Raw genomic sequence first — 19,536 nt, forward strand, 5'->3', positions numbered from 1 at the left:
TTCATGGGCCGGGCGTGGTGGCTCACGCCTATAATCCCAGCAATTTGGGAAGCTGAAGCAGGCTGATAGTTTGAGCCCAAGAGTTCAAGACCAGCCTGGGCAACATGGCGAAACCCTGTCTCCACTAAAAATACAAAAAAAAAATGCCAGGCATGGTAGTGTGCATTTGTAGTCCCAGCGACTTGGGAGGTTGAGGTGGGAGGATCACTTGAGCCCAGGAGGTCAAGGCTGCAGTGAGCCGAAATTGTGCCTCTGTACTCCATCCTGGGTGACAGAGTGAGACCCCATCTCAAAATAAATAAATTAGCATTCATGAAAGAGAGAGCATAGATAGGATGTATTAAGAGTCTCATCCTCTACTGACTAAGCTAACCGGGCCTGATAGGATGTATTAAGATTCACATTTTATTAATAATGCACTTTTGTGCTTTTTTAAAAAAGTACTGTGTATTTCCCTTCTTTACAAAACTTGTGTATACTTAACGCTGTAAACTTGGCTCATTTCAGTGACATGCTTGAAATGCAAAATACGTCATTTTTAAATCTGCAAAATTTATAGGTATTCATTAGACCAAAGTGTAGAAGTGTGAGAGATGGGTAAGAGTAAAGGATGCAGACTAGGGCTTTAGAATTCTAGGCAGATGGTCCACCAGTTACACAGAGAAGGTGGGAAGGAAGCTTCTGAATAAGAGGCATAGCAAGGAAGCCTTGGATTGCCAGAAAGATCTGGGCATCTATTTCAAATAACAGTGTGGAATGACTTGATTATCTTGTTTCCTGTCCCCAGAATCTAACAGGATTTTTTTTTTTTTTTTTTTTTTTTTTTTTGAGATGGAGTGTCGCTCTGTCACCCAGGCTCAAGTGCAGTAGCACAATCTCAGCTTATTGCAACCTCTGCCTCCTGGATTCAAGCAATTCTCCTGCCTCAGCCTCCCAAGTTGCGGGGACTATAGGTGCCCACCACCACACCCAGCTAATTTTTGTATTTTTTGTAGAGACGGGGTTTCATCATGTTATCCAAGCTTGTCTTGAACTCCTGACCTTAAGTAATCTGCCTGCCTTGGCCTCCCAAAGTGCTGGGATTACGGGCGTGAGCCACTGCGCCCGGCCAAAGAGTTCTTACTACTTACAGGAATGAAACTGTCATGGATCTTTTGAGCCCCTCAAAAAGCTGTATTTCCTTGTCTCAACTGATACTTTCAAAGTTGGAATTTAATTGCATAGTTTTCTGGGAGGAGTATAGATCAAATAGGCATTAGTGTCATATGTTTTTATTTGATCAGATTGCAGAGAGTAGAACTTTTCATTACAGTTTCAATTTTAGGTTTTTGTGTTTGAAAGAGCATAATTTTAAATATTAAAAAGTAATTCCATTTTCATTTAAAATGTCATGGAGTTAGAGCTCAGATTTAGAATGTTAAGGTCTTTCTAATAGAAGTGCAAAGGTAACAGTTGAATTGAATGATGACTCATGATTATTTTGTAGGTGATCTTTGCAGAGCTGTTTCAACTTCCAGCACCTCCTCACATTGATGTGATGTACACAACACTTCTCATTGAACTGTGCAAACTTCAGCCTGGCTCTCTACCCCAAGTTGTATCCTTCCCTTTGTTTTTAAACTTAATCTCTTTGGCCTGGTCTTAAAAGATTATTAAATATTTCTGCTTATGGGTTTAAATTTTGCCAGTAAAAAAAAGTAGCTTTTGAAGTGTGTTGTGTGTATTACATGTATGTACTTGTATGTCTATAAATACGTATGTATCTGTAGATACATAATTCACTATTTGGGTCAGGAAGTTCAAAAATTGCAATGAAATTTGCCGCATAGATTGACTTTCCCTTTCACAAAAGATTTCTCTGAAGCATGTATTGCTGTTTGATAATAGCATTTTACCCACACTCGAAATTTGAAGGAATTAATCTTCTCAAACCCTGCCACTGCTTTATTAGCTAAGTTTCTATGGTAGTCTAAATCCTTTGTTGTCATTCAGCAGTGTTCACAAGGAGTTAATTCATCTCAAGAAACTGCTTTCTTTGCTCATCCATAGAAAGCAGCTTCTTATTTTTTAAGTTTTATTATTAGATTGCAGCAATTAACAATGGAAAAGCTTGCATCATTGTAAGAATTACCAGTATGTGACACAGAGACATGAAGTGAGTATATGCCACTGGGATAATGGTGCCAGTAGACTTGCTCGTGCAGGGCTGCCACAGACTTTGTTTGTTAAAAAAAAAAAAAAAAAAAATGCAATTTCTGCTAAGCACAATAAAATAGTGTATGCCTATGCATTTGGAGGAGCATGGGGAAATTTGGGAGGTGATAAAAATATTATCTTCATTTCACTAGTGTATGCAGGTCAAATTCATTATACATCACTGATATTTCAAAGCTGTAAAAAAACAAGATCAATTGTGTGAAAAGATGTTTAACATTAATCATTATAAAGACTTAAGGGAAATGTTTTGTTTCTATTTTTGTCTGTTACAACTTATTTGGGATAAAGGTAGAGAACAGTTTTCCTTATCCTAAATTCACAGCTTGCACAGGCAACGGAAATGCTATACATGCGTTTGGACACAATGAATACCACCTGTGTAGACAGGTACAGTAATCGCTTTATCTGAAGTTTTCTTTTTTCTTTTCTTTTTTTTTGGAGACAGGGTCTTGCTCTGTCACCCAGGCTGTAGTGCAGTGGCATGAGCATAGCACATTATAACCTTGAACTTGTGGGCTCAAGCAGTCCTCCTGCCTCAGCCTCCTTTCTGAGTAGCTGAGATTACAGGCATGAGCCACTGCACCTGGCCACCATTTCTTAAATCTTTTTTTTTTTTCCTTCAATTTCATCCTCATGTATATGGGGAAAATAATATGTACCTTGGAAGTCGTGAGAATTAAATAATAACATACTAGGTGCCCACACAAAACACGTACTAGAAATGTATATGTCATTGACCTAAAAAGGATAAAGAGGGTCGGTAGGAGATAGAGCTGTATGTAGGGGAATGTGCTTTTCATTAACTCTGTAAAACTGAGTTTTATCTGTTTGAAGGTTTCTATAAATTTATGTTGTAAATCACAGCCATTTTTTTTCTCTCCCCACCTCCCCCTCCTCTACATAGGTTTATTAATTGGTTTTCTCATCATCTAAGTAACTTCCAGTTCCGTTGGAGCTGGGAAGATTGGTAAGTGGTGGTGTGTTTTATCCTTCCTTTCTGTAGTCAGAAAACTGCTAGTGTTTAAAATTGTAACATAAAAGTGTCTGAAATATTTAATTTCTTGGAAGGAAATTATTTGTATAGTTAAGTACAAATAGTTATAAGTGCAGTTATAACTTAACTTCTAAGTTGTTATAAGTTAACAGATAATTATAGTATAAATGGGTATAAGTGTAGATGGTATGTAAGAATTGATAAAACTACATTTCTTCATTAGGTCAGATTGTCTTAGTCAAGATCCCGAAAGTCCCAAACCAAAGTTTGTAAGAGAAGTTCTAGAAAAATGTATGAGGTAAGTTTTTTGTATTTTCTCTTTTGTTTAGGTCTTTTAACTTCTTTGGGAGGATTTGTTTCTCTTCTCTGCATTTGTGGTGTGTGTTCAGAATATTGGATTCAAAATCCACTTACTCATCTTCCATCGCACTTTTAATCAAGATTTAGGCTAAAGAAAGTAGGCAACCATGCCATATAGACTCCATGTGAATTAAGCCAGTACTTTTAAACATGTTATAGGCTGGGTGCAGTGGCTCACACCTGTAATCCCAACACTTTGGGAGGCCAAGATGGTTGGATCACATGAGGTCAGGAGTTCAGACCAGCCTGACCAACATGATGAAACCCCGTCTCTCCTAAAAATAGAAAAATTAGCCAGGTGTTGTGGCACAGGCCTGCAATCTCAGCTACCCAGGAGGCTGAGGCAGCAGAGTCACTTGAACGTAGGAGGTGGAGGTTGCAGGGAGCCAATATTGCACCACTGCATTCCAGCCTCAGTGACATAGTGATACTCTATCTCCAAAAAAAAAAAAAAGTTATATATGAAATGAATTCAGATTTATAGAAAAGTTGCCACAACAGTACAAATAATTCTATATCCTGTTCAGGTACATTGCATAGCTGTTGACTTCATATCTTCCAAAACAAAGCCACTCTCCTACCTAGCTAGCATATAGCCAGGAAATTAGCTCTGGTACGTACAATCCTACTACATAATCCACAGGTGCTGCTGAAATTTTGCCAGCCATCCCAACGTCTGTATTTCCTGTCTGGTCTGGAATCTTATCCAGGAACATGTGTAATGTTGAGTTGTTATTCTCTTCAGATTCCTTCAGTCTTGAACACTTATGCTTTCTCTATCTTTGTGTTCTTACTGGTTTTAAAGAGTTTAGACTTTACTTGGATTGCTCTGATATTTCCTCATGAGCAGCCTGAGGTCTTAAATTGTTAATGTTCTTGGTGCCTCACATCTAAAGGCACATGATTCCCACCACTGGTAATGTTAATCTTGATCACCTGGTCATGTCAATATCTGCCAGCTTTCCCTACCTTTCTCTGCCAGCTTTTTCTACCTCTCCATTTTTCCCTTTAGTAGAATTCATTAGTATTTTGTGGGAGATAGTCTGAAGTTTTAAACTGTTCATCAGATCTCCATCCTGCTTTTAGCAGCCACCACTAAGATGGTTACCAAGTGATGATTTTCTCATTCCACTATTTCTTCTACATTTATCAGGGGGCCTTCTACTGTAAGAAAGAGCTGTCCTTTCTCCCTATTTATTTCTTCCTTTATTTATATATCATTAGGGACTAATTAATTTATATTTCTTTCAATGGGCTATAAACTATGAAGGTCATTCATTTTGATGCTCAAATTGTCTGTGTTATGTACATGAGGAGCCCTGGTAAGTTCTATATGTCCTTTTTTTTTTTTTTTTCCCCTCCATTTTTTAAACGTACCCCACCATTCATTGAGCATTTCTTTATTTTCTAGAACAACATATTTAGGATCATCTTGCGTTTTCTTGCCCCATCATGGGGATCATCTGTTTATTCATAGAGCCCTAGTTTCTAGTAATAGAGTAATAGAATATGGTATTTAGGAGCCAAGATTGGGCACTTGCTATGCTCATTGCCATTGGGATGTCATTGGTTCTAAGCCTCTTGGTGGGCACACATCCATCCATCCATAACTATTTTTATGTCCACCTGTGTGTATATATATCCCTCCAATTCCAACTCAATACCTTATTATTTCTACACTTCTCTAACATGATTTGTAAATACCTTTTCGGGCAGTAAGAAACTTGGCTCTCATTATATTCAATATTTATTTATTTGATACAATATAGCCAGTCTCCAAAGCATGGAGATGTCACTACACCCCATCATCATCCCACATCCTTGGCCACTAGGCTCATGAGCTCACTCACCCACACCTCAGTGAAAGCCAGTAAGTTTTGCCATATGCCTGAGATTTGGTGTGCTGGCTTAGACAAAAGCCCAAAGGACTTTTTTTCCCCTTTCACTTTTTGGTTGTCAGCTGAATTCCAAGTTGAAGATTGTGACTTTCCAGGTAAGTTGGGTGTTACCAAAGAATGGGACTGATAAACGATATTTTCTGAGCCTGTTATTTGTATTGTAGGTTGTCTTACCATCAGCGTATATTAGATATTGTTCCTCCTACCTTCTCAGCTCTATGTCCTGCAAACCCAACCTGCATTTACAAGTATGGAGATGAAAGCAGCAGTAAGTAATGAAACAAATCCCTCTGTCTTTAAAAGGTACCAGTTCAAGTATATCTGAAGTCAGTTGTTTAAGGTGGAGAAATTGCACTTTTTCCTTTCTTAGGGTTTATATTTCCTGCATTTGAATGGCGGTCTGTCATTAGCCACTGTTTTATTTGCCCTGTCATCATTTTTGAGGATTCGGTTGTGATAAAATTAGTTACTAATTTTTTAGAGACTAATTTTTATTAGGTTTATTAATTGGTTTTTCTCTTTTGAATGTGTTAAGTATAGCGAGACAAATTTATAGTTAGAACTTACTAAACTGAAAATGTGTATTGTCATGGTGATGGAAATTACTTGAATTCATTCTTATTCAGGTGTGGTATTGGGAACATAGATGTACATATTCTGTGGCAGTATGCCTTTAAAAGTAAATTCTTAGTTACGATTTTCTTACCTTTTAGTCACATAATCTCTGAAATTGCACCATAAATTAGGGACTAGAATTTGATGCGCCGTTTTGTACTTTGCACAGTATTTACACTTAATGAAGGTAAAGTATTGTACATTGTTGATCACTGGTAGAGTTAGGTGTGGAGTTTTTCCAACTTGTTTTTTGCAGATTACACTTAACACAGCTTCTCCATGACACTTCCGTTTCATGTTGTGTAAAGGTTCTTTGCATCTTGAAACTCTGCTTTTCCTTACTTTTCATACTGTCTGCCTGTTTCTCCAACTCTGTCCCTGACCTTACTAGTCTTCCTTGAAATGAACTGTTGATCCTGGTACATTTCATATTTTATTATGTCAACTCTGAAAAATAGATATGATTATCAAACTACAGTGAGGAAATGGCTTCCAAGAGGTCAAGCTAGAATGAGATTGCTTCTGAGTGGTAGAGCCCAAATTCAGGTATAGGTGCACTAACTGAGTGGACATGCTGTTAGCTACTGTGCTTTTTGGCAAATCAAAGAAAAATTCATGCAGCGCTTAGAAGTGCCAGGTTTTAAGTTACGTCTTGTACTGGTTCGGAGAATAATAAGGTACAGTCTTTGCTATCAGAAAGCTCAGACTTTAGTTGAAGAATGAGCTTTCTTTTTTCCGCATAGGAATAACTCAGCCTAACATTCAAGGCCTTCATAACCCTTGTTCCTACTTCATTATTTTTCATTTCTCCCCAAATGGACCTCTACTTCTGCCAGGCCCACGTTCTTTTTTAATTCTTTCCCATATTCCTTGTTCTTAGCTTTGCCATTACCCCAGTCTGGAAAGCCCTTTCTAACTTTACTTCCTTTCATCTTTCTAGGGTCTAGCCGAAGCTCAACTGTTGTATATATTTTTTAACCTTTAGCACGCCAGTTTTATATTGCTCTCTGGCTGTGTCTAATGTGAATATGTTGGTTCCCCAGCTAGAATGTAGACCCCTTGGTGACAGGGGATTGTTTTTCTTTGCATTTTCTTTTAGAAAAAAAGCTAACAGCAGGTGTAATATGACTGTTGTAATTTACTTTATTCATTCCAGTAACTCATACTCTATGACAGGATTGCCTTTTTTGTTACCTCTTTGTCTACCTTACATTAGAAGCAGATTTCTTGTTGCTCTGGTGATGCCTTGCAGTATGTACTAGCACAAATTTTTATAATAAGGACTCAACTGATAGTAACCAATAGTAAACACAGGGAGTCCCATCACATGAGCATCTGACTTACATAGATTGAAGCTTGTGGACTCAGCAAAAAAGAAAAGTACAAAAACACCTCTCTAAAGTTGGCAGCTGTTACCTTGTTGAGACTCAGACTTCATTTCCACTGTCCCGAGGAAAGGAGGAGGAAGCAGATGTTGGCAAAATAAAAAAGAAGTATGTTGTTTCTGGGCATTTGGGCCCAGGAGACTTGAGGGCATTAAAAGTTTAACTGTGTCCAGTCTTCTCCTTACCACTCATCTGGAGGAAGATCAGCACCCCTTGTACTCTGAATTTTACTTAGCTAAGTGTTCTTAAGGAATTGTTGAAATGAGAATTGTCCCTTTTTAGGTGAAAAATAAGAATCTTAGGGGGTTTTCTGGGCAAGCATGGGTAAAAGAAACTTTCACATATGGTATCTTTATACAGATTAAATATTATCCTTGGGATAAAGAACATCCTATTTTGAAAGGAAGAATTTTAAAGAATTTTTCTCAGTTATTTATTCATAAGAATAGTCTTTAATCCTGATCTGTCATTCTGCTTATCCCCCATTCTGTGTTTAGATTCTCTTCCTGGACATTCTGTTGCCCTCTGTTTAGCTGTTGCCTTTAAAAGTAAGGCAACCAATGATGAAATCTTCAGCATTCTGAAAGATGTACCAAATCCTAACCAGGATGATGATGACGGTAAGGGAATTTCAGTATTTCTTGAGTGGAACTATGTATAGGCCAAGTTAAGGCATAAACATAACTCTGGCAACATGATTCTCATAAAGCAATATATCTATATCTGTTTGACTTGTTCAGACTGTTAGTTGTTCCTAGCATCCCAGGCATTTTCCCATATATAAAAAGAGATCCTAACATTTCTGTGAAATAGCTTACTTAAGAATATAAACTTCATTGTAAATACAAATGAAATATGCTACCATTCAAGGTTTTTTAAACAACCCCGCTTTCACCATAGAGAGGTTCCTGAATAGAAAGACTTGGTGTGTTGTAAAGTTGGATATTGTCTCCAGGTTAAGCTATTAGAGTAATAATGCTTAACATTGACTGAATTATGTACCATGTAATTTCAACCAGAATCTTAGGGGTTTTTCTGAGCAAGGGTGGGAAAATTAACAATTTATACAGTTACCTGAATCAATACATGGATATGCACATAGAAAAACTACTTAATCAAAATATGATATTAGTGGCCTTTGGGTATTTATTACTGGGATTTTGTTTGGATATATCTAAGAAACTTGTATTATATTAGAGAAAATGTGTTTAGAAAGCCTATGCCAAAATGATGGCGTTAAATTTAGACATTGTCAGACATCTTAAGACATGAGGTTTTACTGGGGTTTTTTGGGTATTATATTGTCTTGCCATATTATGGAGAATATGAATAAGGAAACCTATGTCATTTTTTTTCAAGGAATCTATCATAGAATTAAAACAGTCACATAAAACTAAGAAGATTACATGTGATTTCATATTTTCAGTGTTTGAAATCAGTGACAGTCTTTTATTGTTAGTATTTAAAAACATTACACAAATGTCTGTGTATAAATGTGAGCATACCGTCTATTTAGCATTTAAGGTAAGGCACCAAAGAATTGCTGTACTTACATTTTTCTGTTTTACTGTAAAATATTTTTCAGATGAAGGATTCAGTTTTAACCCATTGAAAATAGAGGTCTTTGTACAGACTCTGCTACACTTGGCAGCGAAATCATTCAGCCACTCCTTTAGTGCTCTTGCAAAGTACGTACAAGAGTACACAGCCTTTCTTGAGGGTTTGGAACTTTGCTTGGTGAACACCAGTGGTATAGTAATTTTTACTAAGATTGTTGAATATGAAGATCTTAATAATGTTTAATTGGATAGAGTGGTTTGTGGTAGCTAAAATCTATATCCTAAAGCTTCTATCAGTCTGTTTGTACAGTTTGCATATGTACATGGTAAGTGCTTTTTTTCATATAGACATTTAAAGAAACTAGTGAAAACCTAGATCTTCAGGACAGTCATATATGCAGCTGGAAGTTTCCACCCTAAGTATCTTCCCAAAGGAAGGTAAGAAGAAATCAGAATCAGCTACATTGTTGGGAGCCACGCAAAGGTTGGCATCTAAAGACGGATATAGTTTAACTTGTCAGACAGTCTAAAGGAAGAAAGAGCACATAGATTTTCCTCCAGCTGAGCAGAGAAACTGGACATCTCACCCCATCTCAACTTCCAAGGCTTTGTAGTACTTGCAGTGTTCCCACAGAAGATGCAGTTTGAATATTTCACCATGTTTGAAGACAGTTGCTTAGTCTTTACCTATTCTTGTAAACTGTAGTCCTGGGCTAATGGTAGTGTATTATAAATGTCTTAAGATTTTATGACAGCTTCCTTACAAACTGTAAATTTCTGATCATGCTTTTTGCATCCTTAATGGTTAATAGTTATTTTGCATTTACATATTGCATTATAAATTCAGTAACATTGAAAGGCTTTGAAAACACTAAAATGTTTAATGAGTAAGTGTATATGGTTCTTTTTTCCCCACCATTATCAAAAGGTTTCATGAAGTCTTCAAAACCTTAGCTGAAAGTGATGAAGGAAAGTTACATGTGCTAAGAGTTATGTTTGAGGTCTGGAGGAACCATCCACAGGTAAAAATTACTTAAATACACATGTTGAGGCTCTGATTGTATAGGTATAAAAATAAGACCATTTTTTAATTGCCATTGTTTTGTTTGTAAAACATGAAATTTGACTTTGCCTAGATAATGGTTTTTAAGTAAAATCTTTTCGGTGCTATGGGAGTAATGACATTTGATTCATTCTTTAAAGAGCAAGCATTATTATGATTTGGTTTTGAACTGTAATATCTCAACATACTTTAAATGTTCAGCAAAAGATTTATTATCTGGTCTATCCAGTTTCTAAATACAAGCTCCAGATTTCTCAAACCTTGAGAAACCTTGATGTATATTGTGTATTATAAAGAAACATTGAAATAAATTTCAGAAAACAGTTGAGTTTTTAATGATAAAATATGGTTTTACATTTAACTTCTGGGGTTTGTTGAAATTAACTTTTTTTGAATAGGTATTAGTATCTGAAATTAAAAGAATTTTTTTTTTTTTTTTTTTTTAAAGACAGTCTCAGTTGCCCAGGCTGGAATACAGTGGCATGATCTCAGCTCACTGCAACCTCTGCCTCCCAGGTTCAAGTGATTCTCCTGCCTCAGCCTCCCACATAGCTGAGATTACAGGTGTCCACCACCACACCCAGCTAATTTTTATATTTTTAATAGAGACAGGTTTTCACCGTGTTGGCCAGGCTAGACTTGATCTCCTGACCAGGTGATCCACCCGTCTCGGCCTGCCAAAATGCTGGGCTTACAGATATGAGCCTGGCCAGTGTTTTCATTTTAACTGTTACCATTCAGAGTTTTTGTTTAGTCAACCTGTTTCTTGTAGTGCTAGAGCAAAGCAAAGGGCAGAATAAATCTTAAGACCTAATGGTGTGGCCAGGTGTGGTGGCTCTCACCCGTAATCCTAGCACTTTGGGAGGCCGAGGTGGACGTATCACTATAGTCCAGGAGTTTGAGACCAGCTGGGCAGCGTGGTGAGACCCCATCTCTACTAAAATTACAAAAATTAGCTGGGCATAGTGGTGTAACCTGTAATCTCAGCTACTCAGGAGGTTGAGGCAGGAGAATTGCTTGAACCCAGGAGGTTGAGGTTGCAGCGAGCCGATACTGTGCCACTCCACTCCAGCCTGGGCAACAGAGCAAGACTCCCCACAATGGTCAAATTGATCAATCAATTCCATAGCCACCAAAACTGAATTTTATAGCTCTCCTATTTTACTTTTATAGCAGCAGTCTTGCCGTGTGTGTGTGTGTGTTACTCATATAATTCTTCTTTCTTTGTAGATGATTGCTGTGCTAGTGGATAAGATGATTCGTACACAAATAGTTGATTGTGCTGCAGTAGCAAATTGGATCTTCTCTTCAGAACTATCTCGTGACTTTACCAGGTAATGTGAATTACTTTATGAAACTTATATTCTCTAAGAATTGATTTATGTGTGGTCTTATACGTTAGCTTCAAATTCTGGTCCAACCTAGTTTGATATTAATATACTAATGGTCCAGTCTGGTAGGATTGGATGTGGCAAAAATTCCTAGACAGTAGAAACATACACAGCCTGTTGGGTTGCAGCATCTCTTAGGGGATGCAATCATAAGTTGAATCAAGACTAAGCCAGTGAAGGAGAAATGCTGTTGAAGGATCCAGACTGTTGGGAGAGAAATCTAGCAAGAGCCAACTATGTGTAAAGTGGGATTTGGGAAGGGTTCCAGCTTCAGTGGGGATGGCGTCTAGAATGCACACCAGGAACTAGGAGACACCAAGGTGAAAGTAGGTTAAATACAAATCATGGAGGGATCCAGGAAAGCTTGGGATGGGGGAAAGGGCTTCTTACCACAGTCATAATCTTAGGTTCAATGCAGAAGATTCATTCTGCACTTATCCCCAAAAATCAAAAGTATTTGCTATTTGATTATTATTTGTGAAATTCCACGGACTTTACAGTTGATAGGACCAGGACAGCAGGAGTTCACGCAAAGCAGAAAACAAAAGCAAATTAGTTGTGAAAACGAAAATCCATCACAGCTTTTAACTTTTCCACTGTATCTGTTACTGCCAGAGGACACTGGCCTGAAATATACTGAATGGCTAGGGTGATAGGGTGTGATCTAAGGTTGTCATACCAGCCGTGTTGGCTTTCACAATTGACAACAGAAGGACCTTTTCATATTTGTAAATTCTCAGAAAGCTAACCACCCTAGTATGTTTTAACCATTGTCCTGAGTGATTTACATTTTCAATTTATTTTAACGTAACTTACCACATCACCATAGAGGAGATTCCATTATTGTCCACATTTTACAGAATAGAGAAGTGTCACAGAGTGCTTTAGCCTGCCCAGAGTCACACAGCTAAGCGCAGAGCCAGCATTCAAACCCAGGCATTCTGGAATCTGTATAATGCTCAACAGCTCCATCTGTTCTTTAACACCTCTCTCAAATATTTGTAATCCTACAAACCTTACCCTGACTACTCTCACGCCCTCCAGAGTTAACATGCTGTGCTCTTTTGTCCTATTTCCTAACATTCTAGACTTGGAGTTTTATGAACAGATTGTTTTATTATTTTCCACTTAAACTGTTATTTGGGTCAAAATTTGTGGAAGTAAGTACAGTTGACTCTTGAACAATATCAGGAGTTAGAGACACCAACTTCGCTCCCAGCCACCCCACCTCAACACAGTCAAAAATCTGCATGGAACTTTTGACTGCATAGAAAATTTAACTAATAGCCTACTATTGACCAGAAGCCTTAGTGATAACATAGTCGATTGTGTTGTGTGTTATATACTATATTCTTACAGTAAAATAAGCTAGAGAAAAGAAAATTATTAAGCAAACCATAAGAGGAAACATTTATTATTCGTGAAGTGAGAGTGGATCCTCAGAAAGGTCTTCATTATCTTCACATTGAATAGGCTGAGGGAGAGGAGAAGTTGGTCTTGTTTCAGGTAGAAGAAAACCCATGTGAAATGGATCTGCACGGTTCAAACCTGTGTTGTTCAAGGGCCAACTGTACTATTCTGTACTGGGTTAGGGGACATAGCTGATAGATACAAAAGTAGCTAAGAAGCTACTTAAAAATAAACAAAAGAAACGCTTATATAACAAACATTTTAAAGCACCTACAAAGTGATCTTAGTATGTATTTGCTAGTTAGAAAGCTGACATTTAATTGTCTCGTACTTAGAGCCCATTAGTTGATACCTATTATCAACTGATGAGTTTTAAATGTTCCAAGAGAATAATTGGCTGAGTGTGTGCTAAATAGTATAAAGCATGTGAAATGAGTCTCACCTTAGGTCACCATTTTGAGAAAATTTCTATACTTATTGTTTACATTTAAGAGAGGAAAAATTATTTCCATTTTTAATGTTAGTGTTCATTATAGTTTGTCATTTCAATTCAGTGAGTATGTACCTCTAGTAAGGGATGGAAATAAGAAAAATGACTACACAATACTGCCCTCGGGGGACCCACCTGAATCTAACAGGTGTGAAGATAGATACTTGCACAATTTACAGTAAAAGACAATTCATAAGTATTGCTGGAGAAATATGACTAATTCAGCCCAAAGGACAGAAGGCTGTATCAGCTGTTAAGAATGAATAGATTATAAAAGTTGAAAGGTTTTATTTTCTGTAACGATAGTTTGACATACAATCATCAAATGCCATATTTCTTTAAGATTGTTTGTTTGGGAAATCTTGCACTCTACAATTCGTAAGATGAACAAACATGTCTTGAAGATCCAGAAAGAGCTAGAAGAAGCTAAAGAGAAACTTGCGAGGCAACACAAACGGGTAAGTTTTGTGTCAACTCGTAAATAGTTAAAGAAAATACACCAGAAACTCTGGAGAGAATTCAGAGTTCATTATCTTGATGGTATTTCATTTTTTCTGAGCCCAAATTATGCAGAGCTGTTCGCAGAAGCAGAGGAGGAGGAAGGAGCAGGTAGTGTGTTGTGTGCTTTTACACTGCATGATGACCAGTTCAGGAAGCCACAAACTTTACTTTCCATCGTTCGCCATCTCTGGGTCAGCCTTGTGTTTGCACAAGGGAAGTAGCAGAAGGGAAGAAAACACTTGTATTTTTGTAGAAGTCTCTGGAGGAAGAGGGAGAAGACTATAGATATTTATACTTTCCCCATACTATGAGGAGGAATGGGACAGTCAATCCCAACTTAACAGAATACTTCTCATAGTACTAGGTTTAGTATTTTAGCCATTTTGGAGGGAAGCAGTGAGCTGGCTGCGTTCTGTGACTTAGATATTACTACTATTCTTTGTGACAGTATTTTCTGTTGTTATGCATATTTATCAAAGTAGAAGGTAAAAAAATAAAAGCTGGGTTTGATGCCTTACAGAAACCTTGAGCAAGTTTGAGTACCAGTCTCCACATAGACATACATGTATACATATATGGATATAAACACTCGCAGACCTAAAATACTGTAAGGTAAATGACGTTATCTCATTTTGTAGATGTATAAAGTGAGACACAGGGAAATTAAGTAACATAGCTAGTAGGTTGCATAGCTAGTAAATGACTGAGCTAGGTTCTGACCCAGGTCTGTCAGACTCCAGAGACTTTCTCTCGTGCCACGCTGTTTCAGAAATGTGCTGTCCAACCCAGTAGCCACTAGCTGCATGTGACCATTTTAGTTTAATTAAAATTAAATACAATTTAAAATTCAGTTTTTTGGTCACACAGCCACATTTCAGGTGCTAAGTAGTAACGTGGTGGCTGTTGTAAGAGGCTGCACATATTTATATAACGTTTGCCCCACTGAAGAAAGGTTAGGTAGTAGTGCTCTAGAACCTTACCTTAGAGTGGTGTTAGGAAAAGACAGTCATGTACCCAAGTTTCTAGAACATAAAGCAGACTTCATAAACAGGGGCTGTGTTTATAGAGAGAAAAGCAAGATTCTATGAAATCCGAGAATGGGGTTCTGATCATTTTGCTTAAAGCGTAGAGGAGACCAGTAGATGGGCCCTTACGGTAAGTATCACCTCAAAGAATTTCCCGGCTTTCTAGTTTCAGTGATGCCACCTTCTTGCTGAAAGTACCTTGGTATGTAATACCTAGAGCCACATTCTGGCTCTGCCACTTTCAGGCTGGGTGGTACTGGAAAAGTCATCTAACCTCTCAGCCTGTTCCCTTCTCTGTAAAATGGAAGTAAACCATGCCATGTTTTTCTTTTCCTTTAAAAAAAAAAAAAATCAAAATGCTATAAACTCTTCAGAGTGAGCTAGGAGGGAATTACTAAAGCTTTACAGAAATATATTGAACCCCCATCATTGCCAGCAGAAAGTGTTAAACAGCCACTTTGAATTATTGTATGTCATTTCTAAACTATGTAGCCATTTCTAAATTATGGCAAGAATGAGCAGCCTTGATGCATAGGACTGGCCCAGTTTTTTTATATGGCCCATTAGGAGATGAATGATTAGGAAGCTGCCTCTTTGTTTTTACTACTCAGTCAAATAGTGATAGATTATAGATTATAGCCAAGTCCCCCACGTTGTTACCGAGAAAAGTGCCACGAAATTTCCCTGTCCTAGATAAGAACCCATGGAATTTCTAAGTGAGAAGACAGTATTTCTGAACCACAACAGGACTTTGAAGTATATATGTGTGGGTGGCGGGGTTGGGGGTACTTTTACTACAGAATATAATAAGCCTTTAACATTTGGCCAGCCATAATAAATTCCTTCCCCTGGAGGGGATTTCATACACTGGAATTCTAAATGGTATTTTCCTTTTGTTCTCTTGCCTTGTGTAGCGAAGTGATGATGATGACAGAAGCAGTGATAGGAAAGATGGGGCTCTTGAGGAACAAATAGAAAGACTTCAGGAAAAAGTGGAATCTGCTCAGAGTGAACAAAAGAATCTCTTCCTCGTCATATTTCAGGTATCTTGGCTTGGGACATTTATGCATAAAAGGAAACAATACATTTCCTTAGTTTTAGTTTTTAAAAATACTATTTTTAATTGTAAAAGGAATACACATTTATAGAAGAGATTAAAAATATAAAAATTTGGAAGTAAATAAAAGTTCACTACTCAGGCAGCCATGTATGTCTCTGAGTTTCTCTGCTGTTTACATTCTTGCATGAGCATTTCTCCATGCTTTAAAACAAAATTGTGGGTTGCTTTTGTTAAATACATCTCATTTAATTATTCTCTTTGCTGATCATTTTTTTTCCATGAACATTTTGATGCATAGATTCCTATTAACATTTCTGATTATTTTGTTAGATGTCAGGAAGTAATATTACTAGGATAAGTAATTTAAGACATTAAAGGTCTTTATGTATTGCCAGGAACTATGTACCAACTCATGTTATTACCAGTCTGCCTTTCTAGATTGACTTAATGAATAATGAAAGTTAGGAGCACACACCACAAAGACAGGGTGGAATGAGCAGTAGTTTGGGGTTTCTTTGTCATTAATTTTTTTTCCGAAGTATAAGATTCTATCTCTAGTATTACCTTAATTTCCTTCTCCCTTTCCAGCGGTTTATCATGATCTTGACTGAGCACTTAGTACGATGCGAAACTGATGGGACCAGTGTATTAACACCATGGTATAAGAACTGTATAGAGAGGCTGCAGCAGATCTTCCTACAGGTACATGGGGAACTTCAATTAGATAATAAACGGCACTATTCTCAGCAACAAAGATTTTTGATTTGAAAACAATCCTTGTCAAATTTGTTAGGAGGTTACATAGTACCTGTTAGACCCTTTAGTTCATGTCCATTTGCAGCTACCATTGCTCATCAGAATATTTAGGCTTAAACTGATTCTATACCACTTAGATTCCTAATGCCTCTCCCCACCTTGCTTTTTTTTTTTAAGATGGAGTCTCACTCTGTTGCCCAGACTAGAGTGCAGTGACACAATCTCAGGTCACTGCAACCTCCACCTCCCAGGTTTAAGCAGTTCTCCTCATTCAGCTTCCCATATTGATGGGATTACAGGCGCCTGTCACTACTCCTGATTTTTGTATTTTTAGTAGGGACAGAGTTTCACCATGTTGTCAAGGCTTGTCTTAAACTCCTGACCTCAGGTGGTCTGCCTCGGCCTACCAAAGTGCTGCTGGGATTACAGGCATGAGCCACAGTGCCCAGTCTCCTACTTGCCATTTTCTATGCTAGGGATCCTAGCTATAATATAAAATATAGAAGACAAAAATGTCAAGAGTACAGTCATTGGATTTATAAGTCCCTAAAAATCCAGTGTTCAGATGATAAACAGCGTCCACAGAATCAAGGTAAGCTCCCTAGGGTCTGTCTGCAAAAGCAAATGCCAGCACCTATTCTCACCCAGATTTAAGTTAAAGATATATAGGGAAGTGGAACTAATTGTGTCTTAAGACGCTACTCCCTTAAGTCTTCATTTGTTCATTCTAGGAGAATGATTAATGTAGAATTCATTTTTTAAATTTCTTTTTTATTATACTTTAAATTCTGGGGTACATGTGCAGAATGTACAGGTTTATTACATAGGTATACACATGCCACAGTGGTTTGCCGCATCCATCACCCTGTCATCTACATTAGGTATTTGTCCTAATGCTATCCCTTCCCCCCTTTTTTTAAGTTCAATTCTTTGAGCCTCCAAATCAGAATTCCCTATTTTTTATTTATTTAGGAATTCCTGATTTTATATTACTGCCAATTTTGGGGGTTTTTGTTTAAGATGGAGTTTTTCTCTTGTTGCCCAGGCTGTAGTGCAATGGTGCAATCTTGGCTCACTGCAACCTCCACCTCATGGGTTCAAGTGATTCTCCTGCCTCAGCCTCCCAAGTAGCTGGGATTGCAGTCATACACCACCATGCCCAACTAATTTTGTATTTTTAGTAGAGACGGGGTTTCTCCATGTTTGTCTGGCTGGTCTCGAACTCCCGACCTCAGGTGATCCACCTGCCTCGGCCTCCCAAAGTGCTGGGATTATAGGTGTGAGCCACTGCGCTTGGCCAGTTACTGCCAGTTTTAAAAGCTTTCCCAGTGTCTAGTCCTATAAGAATTTCTGAGTATATTAATGGCTTATAGAGGAACACACAGAGTATTTCAGGCTGAACACTTTTGCTCACGCCTGTAATCTCAGCACTAACCAACATGGTGAAACCTTATCTGTACGAAAAATACAGAAATTAGCCAGGCATGGTGGTGGGCGCCTGTAATCCCAACTACTTGGGAGGCTAAGGCAGGAGAATCGCGTGAACCTGGGAGGCGGAGGTTGCACTTAGCCGAGATCAGACCAAGGCACTCCAGCCTGGGCAACAGAGCAAGACTGTCTCAAAAAAAAGTAAATCAATAGAGTATTTCATTTTCTGACTCTTTTTATCTTCCTGTCAGTCCCTGTCTGGCTGCTTTTTAAAAAGTCATAATGTATTATGTCCTGATTGGGGGGAGAGCCAGCTGAGCCTAGTCTGCAGTAGTATTAGCAGCAAGCAGGCATTGCTGCCACTGCAACGTGGCAGACTAGGCTCAGCTGGCTCTCTCCCCAATCAGGACATTCATTGAATCATGAATTCTGTTTACACAGAAGTTGGTAACAATTGGATTTTTATTGTTTTTCTGAGACAGAGTCTCATGCTGTTATCTGAGCTGGAGTGCAGTGGCGCGATCTCTACTCAGCGATTTTCCTGCCTCAGCCTCCCGAGTAGCTGAGAACTGGATTTTTAAAAATCTCTTGAGCATCCATTTTTTTGCATTTCCCTTTTTATTTTTTTTAATAACATAAAATAAAAAGGGAAATGCAAAAAATTGGGGATTTTCAGCAGTCCATTATTCCTGTCAGCACTTTTTTTTTTTTCCCCCTACCTCTTCTCATCATGCTGCAGCATGGGAGGGCTGTTGAAAGAAGTGTTCAACTAGATAGCTTACATGCTTTTTCCTGACCTAACTACCCCCTTTTCTGTGTCCACAGCATCACCAGATAATCCAGCAGTACATGGTGACCCTGGAGAACCTTCTCTTCACAGCTGAATTAGACCCTCATATTTTGGCCGTGTTCCAGCAGTTCTGTGCCCTGCAGGCCTAAGGGTCGTTTTTCCCCTCATGTCAAGATTTTTTTTTTAATATCTTAAAATAATTTCTTATTTTTTGATGGTTTGAATGCTTGCTTTCTTGTAGTATCCTTTCACTTCTTAAAGGAAAAAAAGGAAAAGAGGGCAGTGAATAACATGGCATTACTTTTAATTGCCCTGAAAAGCAAATACGTCCTACGACAGTAATGTGACGATGACCATGATGTATTCTATATGTGACAGATACGACTTTTCTGTGATCGGTTTGGTATTTTTTTCTTCTTAAGGCACAAAATAACTGGTGTGAGGTATGTGAAACAGTAGAGGTCAACCTTACATAGTATATAGAACTGATGGGTTTACTCAGTAGTATAACTTTTCACAGCTTGGGGATAACATGGCTGAAATAAAACTAAAAGTATGGTTTTTAAACTTTGGCACTTCATGATTTATAATCTC

At 38.0% G+C, this 19,536-nt stretch overlaps 1 protein-coding gene across 5 annotated transcripts in view; it reads left to right on the top strand.

Annotated features, from left to right (window-relative positions):
- Positions 1–19,509, top strand: part of NCBP1 (nuclear cap binding protein subunit 1) — a 40,352-nt gene extending 20,843 nt beyond the window's left edge. For all 5 annotated transcript variants that reach the window (XM_032240134.1, XM_032240136.1, XM_032240137.1 and 2 more), the window contains 13 exons: positions 1,487–1,597; positions 2,540–2,604; positions 3,122–3,184; positions 3,435–3,509; positions 5,634–5,737; positions 7,967–8,089; positions 9,055–9,157; positions 9,957–10,050; positions 11,322–11,425; positions 13,726–13,840; positions 15,823–15,951; positions 16,557–16,670; positions 18,978–19,509. In XM_032240134.1, the coding sequence (XP_032096025.1) occupies positions 1,487–1,597; positions 2,540–2,604; positions 3,122–3,184; positions 3,435–3,509; positions 5,634–5,737; positions 7,967–8,089; positions 9,055–9,157; positions 9,957–10,050; positions 11,322–11,425; positions 13,726–13,840; positions 15,823–15,951; positions 16,557–16,670; positions 18,978–19,091 (1,314 nt within the window). In that variant the 3' untranslated portion in view covers positions 19,092–19,509. The remainder of the gene's footprint in view (positions 1–1,486; positions 1,598–2,539; positions 2,605–3,121; positions 3,185–3,434; positions 3,510–5,633; positions 5,738–7,966; positions 8,090–9,054; positions 9,158–9,956; positions 10,051–11,321; positions 11,426–13,725; positions 13,841–15,822; positions 15,952–16,556; positions 16,671–18,977) is intronic.
- Positions 19,510–19,536: the final 27 nt, after the last annotated feature.

This window comes from Sapajus apella, unplaced genomic scaffold (assembly GCF_009761245.1).
Source record: "Sapajus apella isolate SASKATOON/1434 unplaced genomic scaffold, GSC_monkey_1.0 scaffold46, whole genome shotgun sequence".
NCBI lineage: Eukaryota > Metazoa > Chordata > Mammalia > Primates > Cebidae > Sapajus > Sapajus apella.